The sequence below is a fragment of the Budorcas taxicolor genome, chromosome 3 (genome assembly GCF_023091745.1).
Source record: "Budorcas taxicolor isolate Tak-1 chromosome 3, Takin1.1, whole genome shotgun sequence".
Classification (NCBI taxonomy): Eukaryota; Metazoa; Chordata; class Mammalia; order Artiodactyla; family Bovidae; genus Budorcas; species Budorcas taxicolor.
The window spans coordinates 105,982,290-106,008,995 of record NC_068912.1 but is presented as its reverse complement, the minus strand read 5'-3'; the positions used below and the strand labels follow the sequence as shown (position 1 = coordinate 106,008,995).

At 40.5% G+C, this 26,706-nt stretch overlaps 1 protein-coding gene across 1 annotated transcript in view; it reads left to right on the top strand.

The window, feature by feature from the left end:
- The first annotated feature begins 7,462 nt into the window (after positions 1-7,462).
- Positions 7,463-26,706, top strand: part of ZMPSTE24 (zinc metallopeptidase STE24) — a 41,325-nt gene continuing 22,081 nt past the window's right edge. Inside the window, exons 1-6 of the mRNA XM_052637767.1 lie at positions 7,463-7,585; positions 9,521-9,667; positions 17,831-17,917; positions 23,233-23,349; positions 23,884-24,036; positions 25,343-25,484. Of these exons, the coding sequence (XP_052493727.1) occupies positions 7,463-7,585; positions 9,521-9,667; positions 17,831-17,917; positions 23,233-23,349; positions 23,884-24,036; positions 25,343-25,484 (769 nt within the window). The remainder of the gene's footprint in view (positions 7,586-9,520; positions 9,668-17,830; positions 17,918-23,232; positions 23,350-23,883; positions 24,037-25,342; positions 25,485-26,706) is intronic.

The window sequence follows — 26,706 nt, the reverse complement described above, 5'->3', positions numbered from 1 at the left end:
AGCAACAGTTAGAACTGGACATGGAACAACAGACTGGTTCCAAATAGGAAAAGGAGTCCGTCAAGGCTGTATATTGTCACCCTGCTTATTTAACTTACATGCAGGGTACATCATGAGAAACGCTGGACTGGAAGAAGCAACAAGCTGGAATCAAGAGTGCCGGGAGAAATATCAATCACCTCAGATATGCAGATGGCACCACCCTTATGGCAGAAAGTGAAGAGGAACTAAAGAGCCTCTTGATGAAAGTGAAAGAGGAGAGTGAAAAAGTTGGCTTAAACCTCAACATTCAGAAAACGAAGATCATGGCTTCCGGTCCCATCACGTCATGGGAAATAGATGGGGAAACAGTGGAAACAGTGTCAGACTTTATTTTTTTGGGCTCCAAAATCACTGCAGATGGTGACTGCAGCCATGAAATTAAAAGACGCTTACTCCTTGGAACAAAAGTTATGATCAACCTAGATAGCATATTCAAAAGCAGAGACATTACTTTGCCGACTAAGGTCCGTCTAGTCAAGGCTATGGTTTTTCCTGTGGTCATGTATGGATATGAGAGTTGGGCTGTGAAGAAGGCTGAGCGCTGAAGAATTGATGCTTTTGAACTGTGGTGTTGGGGAAAGACTCTTGAGAGTCCCTTGGACTGCAAGGAGATACAACCAGTCCATTTTGAAGGAGGTCAGCCCTGGGATTTCTTTGGAGGGAATGATGCTGAAGCTGAAACTCCAGTACTTTGGCCACCTCATGCGAAGAGTTGACTCATTGGAAAAGACTCTGATGCTGGGAGGGATTGGGGGCAGGAGGAGAAGGGGACGACAGAGGTTGAGATGGCTGGATGGCATCACTGACTGGATGGACGTGAGTCTGAGTGAACTCCGGGAGTTGGTGATGGACAGGGAGGCCTGGCGTGCTGCGATTCATGGGGTCGCAAAGAGTCAGACACGACTGAGCGACTGAACTGAACTGAACTGATGGGAGATAGTGAAGGACAGGGAAGGACAGCACACCAGGGGGTGCTGTTGTCCGGGATGCAAAGAGTCAGATACGACCTAGTGACTGAACAACGTCTAACAGTTTTCATCATAAATTGAAATAGTTGCAAAGTATGTAAATCCTGGAAAAATGTCAGTCAGCTCAGTTGCTCAGTTGTATCCAACTCTGCAATTCCATGGACTGCAGCACTCCAGGCTTTGCTGTCCATCACCAACTACTGGAGCTTGCTCAAACTCATGTCCATCAAGTTGGTGATGTCATCCAACCATCTCATCCTCTGTTGTCCCCTTTTCCTCCTGCCTTCAATCTTTCCCAGCATCAGGGTCTTTTCCAGTGAGTCATTTCTTCACATCAGGGGACCAAAGTATTGGAGTTTCAGCTTCAGCATCAGTCCTTCCAATGAATATTCAGGACTGATTTGCTTTAGGATGGACTGGTTTGATCTCCTTGTAGTCCAAGGGACTCTCAAGAGTCTTCTCCAACACCACAGTTCAAAAGCATCAATTCTTTGGTGCTCAGTCTTTTTCAGGGTCCAACTCTCACATCCATACATGACTACTGGAAAAACCATAGCTTTGACTAGATGGACCTTTGTTCACAAAGTAATGTCTCTGCTTTTTAATATGCTGTCTAGGTTGGTCATAATTTTTCTTCCAAGGAACAAGTGTCTTTTAATTTAATGGCTGCAGTCACCACCTGCAGTGATTTTGGAGCCCCCCAAAATAAAGTCTGTCACTGTTTCCATTGTTTTCCCATCTATTTGCCATGAAGTGATGGCATCACCGACTTGATGGACATGAGTTTGTGTAAATTCTGGGAGTTGGTGATGGACAGGGAGGCCTGGCATGCTGCAGTCCATGGGGTCACAAAGAGTCAGACACAACTGAACAACTGAACTGAACTGATGGGACCAGATGTCATGATCTTAGTTTTCTGAATATTGAGTTTTAAGCCAACTTTTTCCACCCTCCTCTCTCACTTTCATCAAGAAGCTCTTTAGTTCTTCTACACTTTCTGCCATTAGGGTGGTGTCATCTGCATATCTGAGTTTATTGATATTTCTCCCGGCAATCTTGATTCCAGCTTGTGCTTCATCCAGCCCAGCACTTCTCATGATGTACTCTGCATAAAAGTTAAATAAGCAGGGTGACAGTATACAGCCTTGACGTACTCCTTCCCCAATTTAGAACTAGTCTGTTGTTCCCTGTCCGGTTCTAACTGTTGCTTCTAGACCTACATACATATTTCTCAGGAGGCAGCTTAGGTGGTCTGATATTTCCGTCGCTTTAAGAATTTTCCAGTTTGCTGTGATCCACACAGTCAAAGGTTTTGGCATAGTCAATGAAGCAGAAGTAGATGTTTTTTTGGAACTCTCTTGCTTTTTCGATGTAATTGTAAATTGTAAATAATGACAATTTAAGATAAAATTTAAATCATTAGTCATAATATATCCAACAGGATCTACATAATAACTGAATAACCATTATCCATTTAAAATTACATAAATGAGGTCGTCAGCATTCCATAATTCTACACTGTTTTTTTACAACATATATTTATGTTCTACTTCCCCATAGAATGGTATCCAAATGTAATACGTTTTATTTTTGAAAAACATTTTACTTATCACATCTTTACAATAAAAATATGTATATAGGTAAAATTTTTAAATATTTTGTGTAATTGTTTGACTGTATTAAAAAGAATTCTTCTGAACTAATTATTATAGTCATCTTTAACATGTAACTGCTCAAAATGACATGATTACAAATTTGATAATACATAAACATAAAAGGTAAAATTCTACTGGAAATGCAACTCTTGGTGAGATAGATGGGGTTTCTCTACCAATTAATTCATGTATCTGAATGACTACTTCCTAGTGTTAGATAAAAGGTTTCCCTTTCAATTTTATTTCTTCTTTGTTTTAGTTGATACAGTGCTGAGGAATATTACTCACAAAAATATATGATAACACTGGTAGTTTTGTTAGAAGATTATTAATCAGTTCTTTGGTTTTATGGACAAAAAAATGCTGCCTGCTATTTCAGTAAACAAAGAATGTTACCTGTAAGAATTCCCTGCTGCCCCAGTGGTTAGGAATTTGTGCTTTCACTACAGTGGCACTGGGTTCAAATCCTGGTCAAGGAACTAAGATCCTGCAAGCTGCATGTGGTCAAAAAACAAGAAAACATCAACAGCAAAAACAGAGAATGTTGCCTGTCGTCACATCATCAGCTACTGCAGCTGCCCCAGCATTGTGCCCTGAGAGGAATTTAGGATGGAGAAAATGAGCATACTGGCCCTAGATAGTAAGACATATAGCAAAAGGAATAATTACAATGAGCCCAGAGTGTTACATCTTCCCATTCATAGAGAATTGATGCTTTTGAACTGCGGTGTTGGAGAAGACTCTTCAGAGTCCCTTGGACTACAAAGAGATCCAACCAGTCCATCCTGAAGGAAATCAGTCCTGAATATTCATTGGAAGGACTGATGCTGAAGCTGAAACTCCAATACTTCGGGCACCTGATGCAAAGAACTGACTCATTGGGAAAAAAACCTGATGCTGGGAAAGATCGAAAGCAGGAGGAGAAGGGGATGACAGAGGATGAGATGATTGGATGGTATCACCAACTCGATGGACATGAGTTTGAGGAAGCTCCGGGAGTTGGAGATGGACAGGGAAGCCTGGCGTGCTGCAGGCCATGGGGTCGCAGAGTTGGACATGATTGAGTGATTGAACTGGACTGATTCACATAGAGAAGCACTGAAACCATTAACTTGAGATGCCTGTTTTTTGTGCTTAGCAGTAATCTTTTCGTGTTTGACTACATGTTTTGTTTTTTTTCCAGCAAAAACTCACTTATCCTGGCTTATCTCTTACTTCTTTGAAACAGTCCCTCAGAGTTCTGAGAGGCCTTCCCAGGTTATAGTCTTCAGCAATGTCCTCAAAAGACACTTAATTCTCAGCTTTTAGGTTTTCCATTTTTTCTTTGGACAGTTTCCTTCTGACTTTATGTCAAAAATCCAATAGTGTTCCTTCATCAGCTTACAGTTCAGTTAGCTCCACCACTAATTTTGTTGAAAGCAAAGAACTTATAACCATGTGACTTGCAAAAAAAATTGTTATGCTGCCATTAGATTCCTTAACTTTCTCAAGGGACCTTTAATTATACTGATCACTCTCACTGAGAGGCATTTAGGAAGAGATAAGAAATTTGAGAAACTGTTAATTGCAACACATCTTTAGCATTAAAATACCACTTTAAATATATCTTAGCTGCAGCTGCAGCTCAATTTATTGTAAATAAGAATCATGCAGATTAGCAAGGCCAGTCTCTTTGTCAAACTAGCTAAATCAGACTTCATTTAGAAAAATTTTCAAGTCAAATCAATGTGCTAACAGGTGTTACTGTGACCACAAGTCATTTGTAAATTTGAAGACACACATGGCACTGAGTTTTGATAGAAATCTGTTGTTAGATAAGGAGTAAAGCTCTTTCACTTTAGGTATTTTTTTTAACTTTTCATTTTATATTGGAGTATAACTGATACAATGTTATTGACACTTTTGGAGGTGCACAGCAAAGCGACTCAGCTATATATATGTATATATTCTCCTCCTCCCCTGTAACCAATCATCAGTTTGTTCTCTGTGAGTCTGTTTTGCAAATAAGTTCATTTGTATCATTTCTTTTCAGGTTTTGCATATAAGCAATATCATATGGAAAATAGATGGGGAAACAGTGGAAACAGTGTCAGACTTTATTTTTGGGGGCTCCAAAATCACTGCAGATGGTGACTTCATGAAATTAAAAGACGCTTACTCCTTGGAAGAAAAGTTATGACCAACCTAGATAGCATATTCAAAAGCAGAGACATTACTTTGCTGACTAAGGTCCGTCTAGTCAAGGCTATGGTTTTTCCTGTGGTCATGGATGGACATGAGAGTTGGGCTGTGAAGAAGGCTGAGTGCTGAAGAATTGATGCTTTTGAACTGTGGTGTTGGAGAAGACTCTTGAGAGTCCCTTGGACTGCAAGGAGATCCAACCAGTCCATTCTGAAGATCAGCCCTGGGATTTCTTTGGAAGGAATGATGCTAAAGCTGAAGCTCCAGTACTTTGGCCACCTCATGCGAAGAGTTGACTCATTGGAAAAGACTCTGATGCTGGGAGGGATTGGGGGTAGGAGAAGGGGACGACAGGGGATGAGATGGCTGGATGGCATCACTGACTGGATGGACATGAGTCTGAGTGAACTCTCGGAGTTGGTGATGGACAGGGAGGCCTGGTGTGCTGCGATTCATGGGGTCACAAAGAGTCGGGACATGACTGAGCGATTGGACTGAATATCATATTAGGATACTCTTCTTTCTGTGACTTCACTCAGTATGACAATCTCTTGGTCATGCATGTTGCTGCAAATGGCATTATTTCATTCTTTTTAATGGATGCATAATATTCCATTACACACACACACACACACACACACACACACACACGCCCCCACCATGTCTTCTTTATCCATTCCTCTGTTGGTTGATATTTAGGTTGCTTGCAGGCACTGCTGCTGCTGCTGCTAAGTCGCTTCAGTCGTGTCCGACTCTGTGCGACCCCATAGACGGCAGCCCAACAGGCTCCCCCGTCCCTGGGATTCTCCAGGCCAAGAACACTGGGGTAGGTTGCCATTTCCTTCTCCAATGAATGAAAGTGAAAAGTGAAAGTGAAGCCACTCAGTCGTGTCAGACTCTTTGCGACCTCATGGACTGCAGCCTACCAGGCTCCTCCGTCCGTGGGATTTTCCAGGCAAGAGTAATGGAGTGGGGTGGCATCACCTTCTCCGTTTCAGGCACTGGCTATTGTAAACAGTGCTCCAGTTAACATTGGATGTGTGTATCCTTTCAGATCGTGTTTTTCTCTGGATATATGCCCAGGAATGGGACTGCAAGATACGGTAGCTGTTTTAAAAGGAATCTCCATCCTGTTCTCCATAGTGGCTGCATTAATTTAAATTCCCAATTTAAATTTAAACAGTGTAGGAGAGTTCCTTCACTTCAGGTATGTCTAACCTAGCTCTTTGCTTTAATCCAGGGCACACTCTCTTTGGCAAAATGCCACCTCTGACTTCACTTGGGATGGGAGCGCTGAGATTTTTAAATGAAAATTCCCTCATGCTGCAACTACTGAGCCAGCCTGCTGCAACTAGCAAAACCCCCAGTTAGGTCTCAAGACTTTCACTGCTGTTGCCTGGGTTCAATTCCTCTAAGAGGTGGTTGTTTATTTATTTTTTTATTTTTATTTTACTTTACAATACTGTATTGGGTTTTGTTGTTTAGTCGCTAAGTGTTGTCCAACTCTTTTGAGACCCCATGGACTGTAGCGCGCCCCTCCAACCCCCGCCCCAGACTCCTCTGTCCACGGAATTTCCCAGGTGAGCATACTGGAGTGGGCTGCTATTTCCTCCTCCAAGGGATCTTCCAGACCCAGCGATTGAGCCTGCAACTCCGGTGTCTCCTACATCGGCAGGTGGATTCTTTACCACTAAGCCACCCGGTAGCCCATACCGTGCCTTACCACTTCCCATTTGGCTGTTCCTCAGTTGTATTCTTACAACAAACCTGTAATGTAAGTCAGGTGTTTTCCTTAATTCTGTGGGACGTTCTAGAAATTTTTTGAACCTAACCGGTACAAAGTGGCAAAAGAAACCAAATTCCTTACTACGGCCCACTCGCTAACATGCCTAAATTCAAAACAGCTCAATAAAGTAAAAATATTACACTTACAATGTCTACTCCCACTCTTAACTATTCCTTTAGTCTTAAAGTTTCCCCGGGATGAACACCATGGTCTGCGAAGCCCCAGTTTAGAGGAATGATTTCTAGAGCCTGGGAAGCCGGCTCGTCTTCCGTTTTTCCTCAGGGCTGGAGCAGCGGTCCACTCTGTTCGTTCCCACTTAGCCCCAAATACAGTGGACCGGTCCTGGCCGCGGAAAGTACAGCAGAGTCTGTAGCCCAACCAGGACAAGACCCGGAACAAGAAGTAATCTCCCCTCTGGAGGCTAGAAAGCGGAGATCCCACCACACTGCCTCGGATAGAAGGGAAACGGGAACCCTTAGCAGGCACCTGGCGTGGAATGGAGGGGGGAAACGTCGCGGCAGCGCAGCAACAGGGACGCTGAGGCTGGCGGAGGCCGGAAATCGGTATCTGGAGCTTCCTCGGGCCGGAAGTGAGAAAGGCGGGGCTTGTCCTTCTCCAGCAGACACTAGGCGGCCCTAGGGGGCGTCAGCATGGGGAAGAGTGTCTGTGTAACACTGCGGGCTGAGCGGAGGGAATGGGATGGGCGGGGTGTCGGTATAGGGGCGTTCGGGAGGGACGCGTATTGCTGTGACACTGCGGGGACTCTCTGAGGGGACGGGTGTCGGAGTGGCACCAGTGCACGCTGAAGGAGCCGGCGGAACCGGGTGGCCATGGGGATGTGGGCATTGCTGGACGCGATGTGGGAGATGCCGGCCGAGAAGCGTATCTTCGGGGCCGTGCTGCTTTTCTCCTGGACAGTGTATCTCTGGGAGACCTTCCTAGCACAGCGGCAGGTGAGCCTAGACAGGGCCCACCTGACCCCGACACCCGGCCTGCCGTAGGCCAGCCTCGATCTCCACTCCAAGTCCCTGGATGATTGCTGCGGCCAGAGCAGCAACCTTGACGTGATGGGTCCCTGTGAGCCTCCTAGCTTGGCCCGATGGCGGGGTAGGCCTTGAGGGAATCTGGTGCTTCGGAATGTTTTCCGCAACGTGGTCACGGGCCCCAGGCCGATTAGGGCCTGGTGAAAGGGAAATCAGGGCTTCCGCCTTGTCAGGCCTGAGCTCTTGTACCTACCCAACAGCTTCCTGAAGATTCTCGGACCTAAACTTACCTCCTTTATGTTTGGCAGCAACCCATAAGCCTTCAGAAGGAAGGTGCTAAAAGTTTAGAATCACAGCTTCCCCATGACATTTGTGTCTCGCTTAACCATAGGACTAGGAAGCCGTTTTTTGAAAATAAAGATTTCTCAGTCCTTCCAAGGACCTGAACTGTTCCCTTAAAAAAAGAAACAACTATGTTGGTTTTTGCCCAAAGAACAGTATTTTCTTAAAAGCATATTTATTGTTTTTGTTCAAACAGTAAAGTAGAAAGTGAAAGTTACCTAGTAACAGTTCCCTGGAGATAATCAGAATTAACAGTTTGATGGATTACAGATCAGAACACTTGTTTTTTTTTTTTTCTGGCAGCACGGTACTGCTTGAGGGATCTTAGTTTCCCTCCTCACCCTGGCAGTGGAAGGGCAGAAGTCTTAACCACTTAACCATCAGGGAATTCCTGAAATGTGAACTTTAAAATGAGATAGATTTTTAAGTGTAATTGACCATTTTAATTGAGTCTTTCACTGCTGGTTTTCTTCTATGTTGGCAATGAATTGTCAACTGTGATGGTTAGGAAAACCTTTCCTTTTTTAACTGCTGGAACCTTTTTCTTGAGCATTACATTCTTTTTCCTCTGCAAATTTTTCCTCTCAGATTGCATTCTGTATGAATCTTTAAATCGAAAATTTTAATTTTTCTATGTCTGTTAATGTCTGGATTCTATCTAGATTTCCTTTTTTTAGTCCACGATATTCAAAGAGGTGTTAAGCTGTATAGCACTAGATTCTCTGACTAAGCTCTTAGAATAGCTTCATTAGTACAAAATCTTTAGGCCTAGAGAAATACCTTTGCAGAAAGTAAGCACACAGAATGTAGTATCTAAATTGAAGATGGGGTATTGAACATCTACCTATCTTTAATAATAAGCCTAGTTATAGTAACTACTTTTTGGCAGTCTTCTGTATTCAATTATGCTTTAATGTAACGCCAACTATCAAGGGTTTGTTAAAATATCCAACAATAAATAGAAAAACCATTTGTTATAAAACCATTGTAGAAAATGCTGTCCATTATATTATTTTTAATCTGTTCCCTCTGTTATGTACCATGGGCTGAAATGGCTTTTTAGAGTTTGGTATGATAAGAGTTTCTTTCTTGAAGACCTGATCTGTTTCTGTCATTTCTCAAATTTCCCTTAATTTGGCTTCTAGAAGCAAATTTAATGACTGGTCCCTGTAGCTGTTAATACCCGTGGTTAGCATATTTACTTTCTTCTATCCAGGGATTTGGTTTCTGTGTTATAGGATATATATTATTCCTGGAATGATTGGGAGCCTTTGTAAAGTTACAATTTTGGTTTACCTGTGCAGACTTAAGTGTGATGACAGCTTTGATTTTAATTTCACCTAGTCAGCTAGTTTCAGGTTTTCTCCTTTTACTTTCTGCCACCAGTTTTTAGTGGTCAGTATATTTGATCAAATGCAGTATTTGTGCATGTATAGAGCAAATTCATCAGGCTTAAGTGGCAAGTTAATGTTATAAGCCAGTCAGTATTTGTAAACAACTATTGTAATAAGTAACAAGTTGGCTTGACTGTTTCCTTAAGGTGTTTTCTTCAAAATATTTCAGAGACGGGTATATAAAACTACAACTCATGTACCGCTGGAGTTAGGACAGATCATGGATTCAGAAACATTTGAGAAATCTCGACTGTATCAGCTGGATAAAAGTACTTTCAGCTTCTGGTCAGGACTCTATTCAGAGGTTGAAGGCACTGTGAGTACCTTACTTCTTGGAGAGACAATCTCTCAAATTATTTAATACCTTGTAATGTTTACTTTCATTTTTGTGTTTTGTGACACAAGAGGGTAGGTACCACACCTAAAAATCCCAGAATACTTTCTTAACCTTTATTGTTGATAGTAACGAGTGGGAGCAAAGGAGGCAGAAACATAACTGTCAGCTGAAAATTGTGGAATATGGTAATTGTTACCCTGAGGCCACATACCAAAGAGACGCTTACATTGTAAGTTACTTTTGTAGCAATTTCAGCTTGTTTTCTTGCCTCACTCATGACTCTAACCCATCTTCCACATTGCAGCCCAAGGAATCCTGAAGCACAATTCTGATCGTGTTATTCTACGTGAAACCTTTTGCTGGCCCACTGTTGCTTTCAGAGTCAAGTCTGAATTTCCTGGCATGATTTAAGAGGTCCTTTTGACTGGGGCATTGCTTACTTGAGCCTCATCTTTTTATTCCTTCCCCCAGATTCTTCCCACTTCTTTATTGTCCATCTCACACCCAGATTGGTTTCTTATGACCTTGAGTCTTTTCACATGCTGCTGTCTCTGTCTGGGCCGCCCTTCCTGCCCTCCTTCAACTCCACTCTTGCACTGGGGCCTGATTAATCCCTACTCTTCCACTAGGATCCACCTGAGACATCATCTCTTCTGAGAAACTCTTTGAAATTTCCCCATCCCTCAAGTCTGTGTCAGGCAGCATCCCATCATTATTCCCATCAGAGTACTTACTTAGCACATTGTATCGAATTTGCCTGTTTGGATGACAGACTGGTAGTTCCTTAAAGACAGGGTACTTTAAAGTCTTGTTCATCATTTTATACCTAGTATCTGGCATATAATAAGCATATAATTCATATTTACTGAATGAAGTAATGAGTGACAGATAGTTTTTACTTAGTAAAACAGGGCCAGTCTTTCCCCATGCTAAAAGAAGAGAGGCTGTAAAGTACCAAGCCGTTTCTCTGTCTTCTTCTTGTGATCTTTCCTGGCCCCTGACCCTTGTGATTTTTCCTGGGTACTTTTTTAGCCAATTTTCCTAATTGCCCCTCCACAGATATCTGTATGTCTGTTTCTGTACTGTTTGTGTATGCCAAACTGTGCTTTATACATAAAATGAGTAAGATTTTTTCATACCGGCACCCATAAAACTGATTCTTGGTTTTCCACCCCTGAGAACCATGGACCCTGGAGAAGGAAATGGCAGCCCACTCCAGTATTCTTGCCTGGAAAATCCCACGGACAGAGGAGCCTGACAGGCTGTGTCCATGGGATCACAAAGAGTTGGACGTGACTGAGCAAGTAAACAGCAGGTACAATGGAAAGTGCATGCTGTTGTGTTAAGAGCTGACTGAACTGCAGTGGCTTGAGTTTGAATCTCAGCTCAGTCATACTAACTTTGTGACCTCAAGCAAGCCATTCAACATTTCTGTGCCTAAAATTTCCATTAATATCGTATGGTAATAATAGTTCCTCATTCATGTGTTGTTGAGAGGATTGAAAATTAGTTAATATACGTAGGATGCTGAGAACAAGGCCAGATCCACTGTAAATGTTCAACACTGTGAGTGTTGTCTATTGTGTTTTTTATCATCATAGTCATGGTTATCACTAACCCCCCAGAACTCTTTTATTTATTCAGTTTTTTATTATTTTTATTTATTTATGTTTTAAAGACAGATCTGCTACTCTTTATCCATTTATAAAACTTAAAAACTCAGCACCATTCTGTTATTCTGAAATGTGACTCATTCTATGTATCCATCATATGTCTAACTGAGCCCAAACACCATACTCTACTTATTTCATTAGGCACAAAATTAAGTTATATATGTTAAATTTTGTTGAAGTTTTTAAGAGCTACTATTGATAAATAGTACAGTATAGAGTGATATATACATGAATAGAATCCATAAGTTTATATTAATGAAAAATGGGTATATATTCTTTTTTGAAAAAAGACTAGACTGTTTTTTTAGAGCAGTTTTAGGTTGACAGCAAAACTGAGTAAAAAGTACAGACATCCCCATATACCCTGAGCCCCCACATATGTGCAGAACTCTCCTACTGTCAACATCCTGAGTCACAATGACATGTTCGTTTCAATGGATTAACCTACACTGACACATCACTATCACTCAGAATCCATAATTACATTACCATCGCCCTTGGTGTTTTCCATTCTGTAGGTTTGGACAAAAGTATAATGACAAATATTCAGCATTACTGTACCATACATAATAGTTTCACTGGCCTGTGCTCTGCCTGTTCGTCCCTGCCTGCCCTCTCATCCTCGGCAACAGCTGATCTTATTATTCCCACAGTTTTGCCTTTTCCAGAATGTCATGATATTGGAATCTTATAGCTTATAACCTTTTCAGACTGGCTTCTTTCACTTAGTAATAGGCACTCAAGTCTCTTGTGTCTTTTCATGGCTTGATTTTATACTCTTTTTGAGAGAATATTCTGTCATAATTTCTCCAGCACTCTTTTAGATCCCTCAATATCACTAAGAGAAAGATTCCTAAATTGAAAATAAGGTTTTAGGTACTTTCACTGGTTTTAGGTACTTTCAAAGGTTTTAGGTACTTTCGTCTTTGCTGCAAACATTTTCTTCACATAACCAATTGACTGTAAGGCATTTTTGCCATAAAAGATAAAATAATGAAAAATAAAAGAGGGACATTAAAAAAGACATAATGAAGCATGTAAAATTGATACCAAAATTGAGAAGACATTATTGCAAAATGTAGAACATTTCAATGCATTTAAAATGTGTGTGAATTCGTGTCAATACTGTGTAATAACTAATATTATTTTGTAAATTGCACAGAAGCATTTTTGTCTTCCAAGTCTTTTGTTCATAGTATTGTATACATTTTTTTCTTGTTGATTTGTCTCATTGTTTAGTGTTGCACTTTTTCACTAAAACTTATTCGTTTGTTAAGAGAAGTGTTGGTTTACAAATACTAGGATGCATATTTGTAACTGAGCCCTGTATTGCTTTGTTAAAGACTCTATACTGTATTTTTTTCTGGTGTATTGTAATATGTCCACTGATAGATGTTCTAAAATTCTATGGCAAATATGGGTTCAACTGTGCACCTTTGAGACCCTCAATGCCTCTTTCTCCTGTGAAGTAGTGTGTTTCAAAGTGAGAAGCCAATTCAGTAAAGCCATCAATAACATCACTAACTGCAGGTTATGGTAACTAATTTTGCAGTTGAAACCAAACTGTCAACCCCCAAACTGTCAACCAGTTGTTTTATCTTTCACAAGAAATTTCTTTACAGCCAGTTGGTTATGTAGTGAAAATGTTTGCAGCAACATATTTAAGGCAAAGAAGCTTATGGCAAAAATACAGACACGTGAAAGTAATTGAAATTGGCTACCATAATTATTTCATCAGTTAAAGAAACCAGCTGTTTGTAGCTTTGTTAAATGATTATAGAATTGTCTCAGTTCAGTTCAGTTGCTCAGTCATGTCCGACCCTTTGCAACCCCATGAATCACAGCACGCCAGGCCTCCCTGTCCATCACCAGCTACCAGAATTCACTCAAACTCATGTCCATCAAGTCAGTGATGCCATCCAGCCGTCTCATCCTCTGTCGTCCCCTTCTCCTCCTGCCCTCAATCTTTCCCAGCATCAGGGTCTTTTCAAATGAGTCAGCTCTTCACATCAGGTAGACAAAGTATTGGAGTTTCAGCTTCAACATCAGTCCTTCCAATGAATACCCAAGACAGATCTCCTTTAGGATGGACTGGTTGGATCTCCTTGCAGTCCAAGGGACTCTCAAGAGTCTTCCCCAACACCACAGTTCAAAAGCATCAATTCTTCATCACTCAGCTTTCTTCATAGTTCAACTCTCACATCCATACATGACCATTGGAAAAACCATAGCCTTGACTATTAAGTCACAAAAATTGCATTGACAAATATGTATTATTAAGACTAGTGTGGTTAGAACTGAGTTGTTAGGAACTTCTCTCATTTCCTTAAGATTATGGAAAGTGGCAAAGATTCTGGAAGAGGCATTTTAGAAAAATTAATAAATGGTCTGAAAAATAAAATTATATTGCCTTTTGGGGTACACAGTGATTGCTAGTAATTAGTCTTTCAGAATTGACCTTTTATTATATTTTTACTAGTCCAAGCCAAGTTTATTTACTGAGATATTGAGGATTAATATTAAAACTCAGTGCCTTGCAGCCAAGCCAGGAAAGGTATACATGTGTGATATATGTGGATTGTATCTGGTTTTGGCTAATTTATCTGAAGCATTTCTTCTATTAAAGACATGGTCCAAGTAGGAAATCAGCCTTCAGATGCAAGTAGAGGGGTAGAATTAGACACTGTCCTCTTCCCTCACTGATGTTTGATTCTTTGAAATTCATTCACTTACCCCTACAAGGCCATTGTACAATGACAGGGAAAATATTTTCAGTCTCCTCGGCTGTCACGTAAACCATTGTAGGAAAGATGGGTGGTAGCTTGTTTATTATGCTTAGTGGCCATAGGAATGGCTCAGTTTGTTCTAGGAGATGACAGAGGTAGGGAGAATCCATATATAGAATGAGAGACCTTTGTAATGTGCTATGGCTCAAACTAGAAGCTGTACTGATGGGCTAAACCTGGGGACAGTAACAGTCATCTTCATAATAATTGTATGAGTTGTGATTTTCACTTCATATATTGCTTTTATATTTATTGTTTTGTTTGATGTTTGCAACAGTGCTCTGAGGTTCTAGAAGGGCTTCCCAGGTGGCGCTAGTAAAGAACTGGCCTGTCACTGCAGCAGATGTAAGAGACATGGCTTCAATCCCTTGGTCAGGAAGATCCTCTGGAGGAGGGCATGGAGCAAGACTACTCCAGTATTCTTGCCTGGAGAATCCCATGGACAGAGGAGCCTGGGGGTACAGTCCATAGGGTCACACAGAGTTGGACATGACTGAAGTGACTTAGCCATACACACACTGAGGTAGAAAGTATATAGGCGTTATTATTCTCTTTTTATGGATGAGAAAGCAAAGGCTCAGAGAAATTAAACAGCTTGACCATATAATGGCCAGGTGACCCTCACTGCCAAATGAGAGAACGGGGTTTCAGACTCTGTTCTTCTGAATCTAAAGAAGAAACGATTCTTGAAACTCTCAGACTGGCAACATGGATATAGTAAATTTATCCTTGGGGAATTAGTAAACTGTATTTGCCATTAGATAAGAAGCGTTTGTGTTACTTTGAAATCCTGTTCTGTTTGAAAGCAAGTTCATTAGTTCCCATTGTGTTGATTAAAATTAATTGGTTTGTAAGCTTTGGTCACAAAGAAAAAGTACAAAAATTAAATTAGACTTTTTTGCTGTGCTACTTTCTACCCAAGGGAACATAAGAGGCCCATGTGACCAATTACAGATGCCACTGTTCACACAAATGTGACAGAGCACCCAGATATAAAATGTCCCCCCTCTCTGAGACGAACTTTCCTGATATCTCATAGGTGTCACTAAAGGGCCCTCTCAAGAAATGGAATGGTTGGGGAGTAGAGTAGGGCAGAGTGGAAAATTTTCAAACTAGCTTCTCTAATTTCTGATTACTTCTGAGTGAGCAGTTCATCCTCTTTGAGTCTCATTTTTTCTCCTCTTTTAAGATGAGAAGCAGATAGATTAATATCGTATTTCATATGATTTGTGGCAAGGACTGAGTAAGATAAGATAAATGAAGCAATTAGTACAGTACTCAACACAAAGCAATGACTTTGTCACTGGGTTTCTCTGGGCAAGTTACTTTCACATTTCTGTGTGTCAGTCGCCTTATCTATAAGACAGAGATTACTGTGCCCCCTAGCCTGGCTGCTTTTCAAGACTTTAGTGAAATAATATATGTGGAAGCAGGTGACTTGTCTTTCTTGGCATCATTAGTTCTTTTTAAAGGACATCCTGTCTATACAGAGAAACTTTACTGTTGGCTGTGTTTTGTTTTTCGTTCCCCAAAGCATGCTAAACAACATTGGCAATAGCTGTTTCCAAATGCATTCAGAGTTCATATTAAAGCTACCCTTGATACTTACTTAAAAGCTGGACTTTTAATCATAGGTGTTCCAGTCTTTTCCCCAAAGCGTTATAAATCCTTAATTCTGCATTATTTATTAGTATTGAGAATAGGATGAAGGAAATGCCATTCCAAGTCAATTAGTTCAACAAGTGGAGCACATACCACACAGAGTGGTGCCAGAGCATGTCCTCTGGGAAAATAGTTTATATCCAGGATTGAGTGAGTTAAAATGGAAATGATGGCTATAGAGTTAAGGGGGCCTTACTTTTAAAAAGCAGTTTATTAAAATAGTGATTTTCAGACTTTGGTTGTATATCACATATAACTGGAGACTGACTCTTGGGCCCCTCTCCCAGTTTCTGATTCTGGTTCTAAGGTAGAGCCGGAGACGTATTTCTAACAGATTCCCAGACAATGCTGATGCTGTTCCAAAGACCATATTTGAAACCTGTGGTATTATATCAATCCCCTGCATACTGGTAAAACTCCAAAAGATGGGGCCTTCTCTCGTGGTCCAGTGGTTAAGAATCCGCCTTGCACTGCAGGGAATGTGAGTTTGATCCCTGGTTGGGGAACTAAGATCTCACATGCCCCTGGGCAGCTAAGCCCATAGAGCATAACTATTGAGCCCATGTGCCGGAACAAAAGATCCCATGTGCTGCAACTAAGACCTGAGGTAGCCAAATAAATACTTTTAAAAATCTGAAAGATGAATAGATCAAGTATGAGAGAGAGAGTGGGGAAAACAGGAATGCTTTAATGGGAGTATAATTTGGTATAAACACTTTAGAGAACAGGCTGATAATGCCAAATAAAGTTAAAACTCACCACATATGGATCTAAAAAGATGTGGAGTGTAAAAAGCAAGTTGTAGAATGATAAATACAATATGATCTCATTTATATATATTCTTAAAAAGCATAGGTAAACCACTATATTAGGCTTCCCTGGTGGCTCCAGTGGTGAAGAATCCTCTTGCCAGGCAGGAGATGCAGGTTTGATCCCTGGGTTGAGAAGATCCCGTGGAGAAAGAAATGGCAACCCACCCCAGTATTCTTGCCTGGGAAATCCCATGGACAGAGTAGCCTGGCAGACTGCAGTCTGTGGGGTCAGACAGAGTCAGACATGACTTAGCAACTAAACAACAATACCACTAGCACCAAACCACTATGTTATTTATGGATACATATATAAAAATGGAAAGTGGATTGGAAGGACACCTGTGTAATATATGATAATGCCCCAGATTCTCAAAGCCACAAGGAACCATGTCTGAATGGATGGCAATATTGTGCTTCTAACCGAGGAGTGTGATCATTGTGTTTCCAAGGCTCCATGGGTGAAAAAACAATATATTGACTCCTCTTGGCCAAAATGCTTCCACAAACTTGGTATCTGTTGTGAGAAGTCATGTTTCGTAAGCATATATTCTTTTCACATTTTTAAAAGCTGCTCCCTCATTCATATGTCTTGTTGGTTTGGTGAATATCTCTGTTCACTTTATCTGCTCAAGACAAAGGGTGGTGCTGAGAAAGGGACCTACTCCTGTGAAACCCTGATTCCCACCTCAGGATTCACTTTTGCCTATCCAGAGATGGCTCTGATAGCCTATTCTGTCCCCCAGTTTGGTAGGTGGACATGTTTAGTTACATCAATACTGAAACTTTGTCCTAACCAAGAGAGCTGTTTCCTTTCAAGGAGAAACCAGTTATGGAGCCATAGAGCCTGGCTTAAATCCCATTTCTGTCACTCATAGGATTTTTGATAAGTTGACTCAGTCATGCTAAGCTTAGTTCCTGATTCTTAAGGTCTTTTGTGGTCTTTCGATAAAAGTTTTTTTTTTTTTTCCTCTCTCTCTCTAAACAGCTTTATTGAGATAAAATAACATATACAATTCATCCATATAAAATGTATAGGTGAAAAACTTTTGCTTAATGGTCTAACCTTAGTATCTCAATTGGTTTCTATTTGTCTAAATGTGTATTTTATCCTAAATAAGATAAGTCTCTCTCTCTTTTTTTTTAAACATACTCTCATATGGTAGTTTCTAGTACTGCTTGAATGTGACCAACATATGCTTTGTTTTACAGCTTATTCTTCTCTTTGGAGGAATTCCGTACCTCTGGAGACTCTCAGGGCGCTTCTGTGGTTATGCTGGCTTTGGACCAGAATATGAGGTATGTCATTCATTAGCATATATTTGTCAGTCTTTTCTTCTTCCTTGGCCAGATTTCTACTTAAGTTAATTTTTTGACTTCTACTTAATGAAGGCTTCTCTGTGTAGTTCTCATCCACTTACGTTAAGATAATGTACATTACTGTAGTAAACTCCAGAATTTCAATGGCTTATCACAGTAGTTTATTTCTCAATGACAGAATAGTCCAGTGTGAGTATTTGGGGAGTCAGCAAGTGACATCCTTTTATGTGGTAAGCCAGAGACCCAGTCTCTTCTTACATGGCTCTGCCACTGCCTAAGTGCACCTATGTTCTCTGCATCCAGCAGGCAGAAGGAATGAGAGGGTGGGGAAGGTGCATGCCCTTCTTAACTCCCTTGGCTCTGAAGTGATACCTGTCCTTGGCATTCACATTTCATTGGTGAACCAGTCATTTAGTCTCAGACGCAAGGGAGCTAGGTACTGTAGCCTCTGGGTAGGCAGCTGATTCTTAGAAACTGCTCTGTGCAATCAGTGAAAAGTGAAGCATGAATTTTGTTGAATTTATGCTAAGCAGATCCCTGTGCTACACATGTATAGCAGATACTCTCAACAGAGACAGAATGTATCTCCTAGTATCTCCACTGAGCTCCTTGAGTTGGCGGCCCACTTCTTCTGGAAATTCTAGGTACAGTGTTGGAATCAAAGCCTTAGACCTGAGACTTTGCCTGTAATGGATGCTGGGACACTGTTTTTGACTTTTTCTCGGTAATTGGTCTGTTCTGTCCTTCCTGTGTATATGAAATGATGCATCTCTTCAGCATGACATGTGTAGGTACCTTGGGCTTTAATTCAGCTCATCCTGCATCGCTTTTTGTATACCATTTTCCAAGGAAGCCAAACTCTTTTAAGACCTCCTCTTCCTGTGATATCTCTGTATTTTTGTAGACATGTCCTGACTGCCATTGCACTATTGCTGTTTACTTGCTTGTTCTCTGCATCGTTTTGTAAACCGTTTAAGGTGGTTTTCTGTAAACATGACTGGTTCCTAAGAGGCCTTCTTTGACCACTATCAGCTATAACATCATCCTTCTGTCACTCTTTAGTGAAGCATATCACCTTATTTTATTTTCTTTACAAATGCATTTACCACGTCTGCATTTATCTTTACTGTCTGAGCCACCAGGGAAGCCCTCCATTTATCTTACTGTTTATTTGTTTTCTTTTGATCTATCACCCTGACAAAACTTTTAGGTTATAAGGGGACAGAGACCTTACATATTTTCTTCACTGCTGTGACTTGTGCCTAGAACAGTGCTAGTCACAGTGTAGGTACTTCATAAATATTTGTTGAATTAATGAACCCAATCTATATACATACATATAAAAATATTCCTTACCGTAACAGGTTTTTTATATAATGTTCTTAGACATTATCTTTGCATTTAACAATGTTTTAGAGCTCTCTTTCTGTCTGTGTATATAGATCTTCATTTTCTTTGATGGGTGCCTGGTACTGGCAGCAGTCCTCACTCTGTACCATTCTGATATACACACATTTCAGTTTCCCTGGTTTAGTTAATAACATCAGCCCCTCAGCAGTTTCAAATTTCACTTACCACAATGTTATGTGCGTCACTGCATAAAGTACAAGTTCCTTGCTAGCTCTTCAGTTCACAAATCACTGTGCAAATAACAGATGCTCATACAGTGACTGATCACATCACTCTTCAAATTCTGCCAGTGGCTGGTCACTGCCCAACTGCTGTTCAGTGATTCGGAGTGTGCAGTTGTGTTGTCTCCTGTCTGCCAGCTGTAAACCCACCTGACATTTCACAAAGATGGATCACTGAAAGAGGGAGTTGGCCAACAAAGGTGAAAGTATAGGGACTTCCCTGGTGGCTCAGTGGTTAAGAGTCTGCCTTCCAATGCAGGGGACTTGGGTTCCACCCCTGCTCTGGGAAGATCTCACATGTCACGAAGTAACTAAGCCTGTGTGTGACACAACTGGAGAGTCCATGTGCTCTGAAGCCCGTGTGCTGCAGCTGGAGAAAAGCCTGCAGGCTGCAACAAAGAGCCGGTGGGCCACAGCTAAGACTTGATGCAGCCAGATGGATAAATACTTAAAAAAGAGTAGAGAAGGGAAAGATTGGTATTGAAATTCACATCTAATGTACATGGTATAGAGGAAAGAGCTGACCAAATTCTTACCTAAAACAACTCTTCTTGGTTTATGTGTTTTCATAGTGTATGAAGTACTAAAATACCTCTTTCTTGGATCCCAATAGTACTTATTATATACATGATATTCTTATTTTTGCCAGTTGGACAGGGAGAAAATTTTATTGTACTATTATTTCATATAACTTATTGTTGAATGAAAAGTCAGTAATGAAGCAGCATATGAAAGTAAAATTATGTGAATGTCCATACAGATTTTTCATATAACTAGTGTCCTAGTGATGAATATTTAAGGTGGTTCAATTTTTCTTGATTCCATATAGAGGTGTCCATTATTGTAGACAGGTTTCACATCTATAAGAAACCTGAACTAGTACATACCAAAATTTGAAAAGTAGTTTCCTCTGGAGAGAATTTTGGCAATTTTTATTTCCTTATTTTTGCTTATCTCTTAAGAAAATTCAGTAATGAGCATGTAATTCTTATATAATGAAGACCAATTTCTTCACTAAAAAAAAGAAGAGAACTAAGTGGACCTCAACATATCTTTAGGCATAGGTAGTGTGTTTTTCGACAGGACTTTCTGCTTTCTGGGATTCCCTGATAGCTCAGTTGGTAAAGAATCTGCCTGCATTATGGGAGACCTGGTTCAATCCCTGGGATGGGAAGATCCCCTGGAGAAGGGAAAGGCTATCCACTCCAGTAAACTGGCCTAGAGAATTCCATGGACTGTATAGTCCAGGGGGTTGCAAAGAGTCAGACACGATTGAGTGACTTGCACTCACTTTTCTGCTTTCAAGAATACCAACAAGTGGCCTCATAATTTGCATCCTTACTTTTTGACAGTGAGATTTGGCCCAGCCTTTTCCAGCAAGTGCTCAACTTAAAGACTCAGAATGCTCCAGAGTTCCGTTCCCTTGTTATAAATATGAGCTGGAATGAGTAGGTTCATCTCAGACAAGAGGTGAAGTGTGCCATCACGCCATTTTGGTCTGGATCACTCCACCCTCGTGGCACAGGACTTTATAATGTTCTGTGTCCTGGAACCTTAAGTTATTCACTTATGGGGCTAGAGCCCAGATCTTGTTGCCTTTGAGAAGCTATAAGTCAAAACCCTTTCCCCTCACTGCCCAGTAGATCTTGTTTCCAAGATGTTTTCTCCTTTCTGAGTTAGAATTAGGGTTCTTCTGAGAAAAGGTCCTGAGTGTTTGTGTATTCTCCAGTTTTCCCAGTGTGACTGTCACACCTCCTTTTTTCAGCTAGAGCATTAATATCTTCCTTAACTCAATCATCTTTCTAAATGCTAGCTTACAGTTATCTGTTAGGAGTAGAAGGGTCTTAGAAAAGCGTAGTGAAAAGTGGCATTTGGGGATTGAATTATGAAAATCGTTAAAAGCGTGATGAGTTTGCAGTCTTTTAGAGCCATTACAAATTTTTTAAGTAGAGAAGTGGCATTTTTAGATTCATCTGATGTGTATATAGGATGGATTGGAAGGGGAGGGATTGATAATAGGCAGGGAATGGTGCTGACTGTTTTAGTGTTTAAGGCAAAATAATTTAAAACACACATGGAATCATAGTGTTTAAGGGGGAAATAAGCCCAGTGATTAGGGAATTAGACTTATTAATTAATTAATTATTTGGTTACATCACACGTGGGATCTTTTTGGCAGCACCCAGACTCTCTAGTTGTGGCACATGGGCTCTGGAGCTTTTGAGCTTCAGAAGTTGCAGCAAGCATATCCTATACCAAGATTATGTTACACGCTGTTATTTAATATGGTTATATTTTTTGAAGATGGGATTCTGACTCAGTAGTTTTGAAGAAGGTCCTGGAATCTGTTTTGTTTGTTTGTTTTTTAATATCTCATTTCCCATTTGGGGACAAATGCTGAAATGAATCACCTGCATGTTGTAGCCAAATCTCCTTTCTTCCTCTTCCCTTCTCCCTTTTTCTATGTTTAGAAACATAGTGGCTGCATCTTTACTAACAAATCAAATATGCTTTGGTGCTATACTCCCATTTAAAAGAATTCAGTTTTAGGGGCTTCCCTGGTAGCACATTGGATAAGAATCTGCCTGCCAGTGTAGGAGACCCAGGTTTAATCCTAGTCCAGGAAGATCCCACATGCCTTGGGGCAACTAAGCCCAAGTACCGCAACTCTAGAGCCAGTGAGCTGCAACTACTGAGTCTGCCTGCTGCAGCTGCTGAAGCCTGCAAGCCCTGTAGCCTGTGCTCCACAAGAGAAGCCCCTGCATTGAGAAGCCCACACATTGCAACTGGAGAGTCGCCCCTGCTCACAGCAACTAGAGAAAAACTCACGCATCAGTGAGGACCCAGCACAGCAAAAAATTAATTAATGTTTTTTAAAAAAGAAAGAATTCAGTTGTCCACTGGGGAGTAAGAGGGGGAGTGATATTGTGGTGGGAGGGAAAGAGAGGGTTCTGTTTGCTTCAGTGCCCTTTCCCCATCCCCACAAGTCCCTTTGTGCTAATTAGTCCTTGTCTTCCACTATCTTAGGAAAACACTTGTGAGAGAAATGAGGCAGTTCTTAGCTTTTGATTTCCTAAGGATCTGTTGTAAAGGCAATGAAAGGAATCCTTGAGAACAACTGTCTCTATTGGGTTTGGGCTGTGTGAAAATTTCAGCACACTCTGCCCCACCTGCCCTGGCCCAGCTTTTCTGATGCCCCATTGTGTTTCCAGGCCCATCGTCTTGTCATCTTTTGCTTTCAGGGTGCTCTTTTCTTTCTCCTTGCTTTTCAAATTCTGTGGAATTCCTCTGTCTCTTCTGTTCCACTAATTTATCTCTTTCTTCAGAGTAGCACTCCCAGTCTCATCAGCTTTGTAAGCCTCTTGAATTCATCAGCATATGTGGCTGTCTCTCATTTTTAAGTTCTTTTAACCATTTTGTCTGTATGACTTCAAGTTAACTTTCATATGGTGCCCGTGTGATTAAAGAAGTATTTTATTGCCTCCCCATCTTACAGATAAGCCGAGGGTGGAGGTGATGTTTTAGACCTGTGTTAGCCATAGAATCAAGCACATTGCTCTAGTTATAGTAAGTACTTAGTGTATACTCATTGACTTGTTGCCTAGTAATTTGTTTGAGGAATCAATTAATATTTAAAAACTGCCTTTTTTCTCTTGTGTTTAGATCACTCAGTCCTTGGTGTTTCTGCTGTTGGCTACACTTTTCAGTGCATTGACTGGTTTGCCATGGAGTCTTTATAATACTTTTGTGATAGAAGAAAAACATGGTTTCAATCAACAGGTAAAATAAAGAATACAATGTTCTCTTTTCAGTGTGAAGATCTTTTGTGCTTTTGTCTTCTGCTGGTAGTAATTAAAACATAATTTGCTATTTTGGAGAAGGAGATGGCAACCCACTCCAGTATTCTTGCCTGGACAATCCCATGGACAGAGGAACCTGCCAGGCTACAGTCCATGGGGTCACAAACTGGACCCCATTGGGCACAACTGAGTGACTAACAACAACAACAATTTGCTGTTTTACAGCATGAATTAATCTAGAAAAAAGGAACTGCAGATATGGTAAAGATCATAGTTTAAGGTCTTGCCATAAACTCTTCTACTAACATCTAGTGTTTTTTAGCTAATAACATTTAAATAAGTTTATTTTAAATTGGAAAATGCAAGGCATTGATTTATTGTCTTAGGCTACCTGTTGTCATATAGTCTTTATATGACTGCCTTTTCATTTTTAAAATTGCTTTAATAATGTATCCCTTCTATTCACTGATTATTTTAAAAAGCAGTTTCTTGTGATGACTTTTTATTTTTTCAGACTTTGGGGTTCTTCATGAAAGATGCAATCAAGAAATTTGTTGTGACTCAGTGCATTTTATTACCTGTATCTTCACTTCTACTTTACATTATTAAAATTGGGGGAGACTATTTTTTTATTTATGCCTGGCTGTTCACGCTAGTTGTGTCTCTGGTGAGTGAAATATTTGTTTCGATTTTCTTTTACAAAGCGTACCTTGATGGGATAACTGTGATTTAATCTTTGTTAGCATCTGTACGGTTCTTAAGAAGCAGAAGAAATATAAATAAGTACTCATATAAATTCCCCTTTTGTTTTCTGCTTTTAGCTATAGAAATAGGAGAGCTGACTCTGACCATAGATTTTCCTCTCCTTATACTGACTCTTACAAATTCTAGAAGCTAGTTGTTAGTTACTTTTGATTATCCAGTTGTCAGGCAGTTTGGGGCTGTGCATTTGTGAGTTGCCACGAGAGTGATGACTGACAATTTTGATGACCCTTGACTGAGCTCCAGTGTCTAAAAACCGTGGATATTTTGAAGAGAGAATAGATGTAAGTGGGATAAGAAGAAGAAAGCGTAACCGTATTTGCTTTCTTCTGCCCTCCTTCCCCGCCTTTCCCTTCCTCCTCCTTCCCTTTTCCCTCTGCCTCTTCTTCTCCGTCCCCCGTGCCCCTCCCTTCTCCCTGTCTCCTCCCTTTTCTCCCCCCAGCTCCCTCTTCTTCCTTCTCATCCTCCTCCCTCCCCTTCTTCCTCTCCTCTCCCCCATTATCCCTGCCTCATGTCTTCTTTTCCTCTTCTCTTTCCCAAATTCTAAACTGCTTCTGGCACAAAAACTATGTACAACACAATCAAAATGGTCTATTAACAGCCCCCAGAAAATACCACCTATCAGCTCTTCAGCTGCACTCATGATGAAGTTACCATGATGCTCATCGCTTCACTTCCAGCCAGTGGATTATAACTGCAAAACGGGTGCTAGTTGGACTTACAAATATATGATGTATGGCTAATTGAAATGAGAGGAGAGAGAGCACAAGAAATGCTCCCAAAATGCTTAAAGAGGTGCTGTTTCAGCCAGTGTGTACAATTGTGAACTGCAAGTCATTAGTGTTAGCAGGCAAATTAAGCTCTAGTAGTTCTTTTTTTAGCAAACGCTTTAAGTCTATTATGATTACCCTGAAAGAATTCCAAGTTATGATGGGCTTATGAAGTGTCAGAAATACCCAAGGTAGTTTTGAACAGACCATTTGGCTTCTTAATTATTATCATCTAGGGATTACTCATTTTGATTTATTTCATCAAACACATATTAAGTGCTTACTGTCTGGTGCCATTTGGGGCTGGGGATACCAGAACAAATAAGATAAGGTCCCTGTTTTCAGGGCTGGGAATTACATAATTGTTTCTGTATTGAATTTGTATAGTGAGTCTTTTCTCTTTAAGGACATAATCAGGTTGTTCTAACATTTGCTTTCCAGGTGCTTGTCACCATCTATGCTGATTACATTGCCCCTTTATTTGACAAATTCACCCCTCTTCCTGAGGGAAAGCTGAAACAAGAAATCGAAGTCATGGCGAAAAGTATTGACTTCCCTTTGACTAAGGTGTATGTTGTTGAAGGTAAGACTCCCTGGGGTAAGAAGGTTTTGTTTGAGTAATTTGTTTTAGTTGAGTACTTTATTCTTAAAACTTTAATAAAAGAGTGCATCAGTTGGTTTTTTGGGGGGTTGTTTGTTTTTGTTATTTAAAGATTAGGATTTTCCACTTTGGCTTTTGAAGATTTATGAGTTGATACCGTAGTCCAGGGATAGAAACTGGTGGCCTGATGCCAAATCCTGCTCTTGCCTCTAGCTGCGTTTGTTTGGCTTTACAGTATTGTTCATTCTGGGCCGAGGTCTTCTTCACTCCTTGTTATGTCATGATACTAGACTGATTTATTCACTCCTGTTACCTACCTGGCTTCTTTAGGTAATGTAACTGGACTCTGGCTTTGTCAGATCCGTTGGCACTGGTTTGGGGGCTTGGAAACAAAACCAGTGTTATTGGCTTTATCTCCCCCAAGAAGACTTCCAGTGTTCTGCTAGACTCTGATTTCACCTGCAAATTACCCAAGGCTGGTACCACTGAGTACTTTATATTAGTTATATTCTGCTTTTCTGATGACTACTTTTGAGAGTTAAGCTATCTATGTTAGCTTGTGTAAGACTACTAAAGTCTCAAGGAGTCTTTCATCAAGGAAAGATGAATTAACAGTAACCAGAAGAGTAAAGAAATCTTAGACATTTGGTGGCCAGCTGAAGGCACAACTGGAACATGTCTGTGGGGAAATGGTAGAAAAATAAACCAATGCATACTACTTCTTTAGCCTCTGAGATTATTATTCTTTTATAATATTAAACTAGTAGCACAATGATGAGTATAGTAGAACAATCTCTGAGGCACTTTTACTGAGGGAGCAACCTAAGTTGCCAACCACTTAAGTTATAATCAGAAAATGTGAATGCTGATGCTATGACAGTAGAGGTAATTGAGAAGATATGTGAAATACACTACCAGTACTATATGATTTTAGCTGAAATAGAGAAAGCTTTATGGAGGGTTATATGGGACTTTATGGGAAAATCAAGATTTGAGGAGGTGGGGGTAGCATTTCAGAGGACAGGTTGTGGAATCAATAGGCTTGGGTTTAAATTCTAGTTCTATGACACAGTCCCTTTTTGACTTTGGGGAACTTACCTCTGCTAAACAGTAGGTACTCATCTGTAATGCATATTTTTGTTGTTGTTAATAATGGTAATACTCCTCAAAAATATTCTGAGTGAATGAATGTTGTCACTAACAG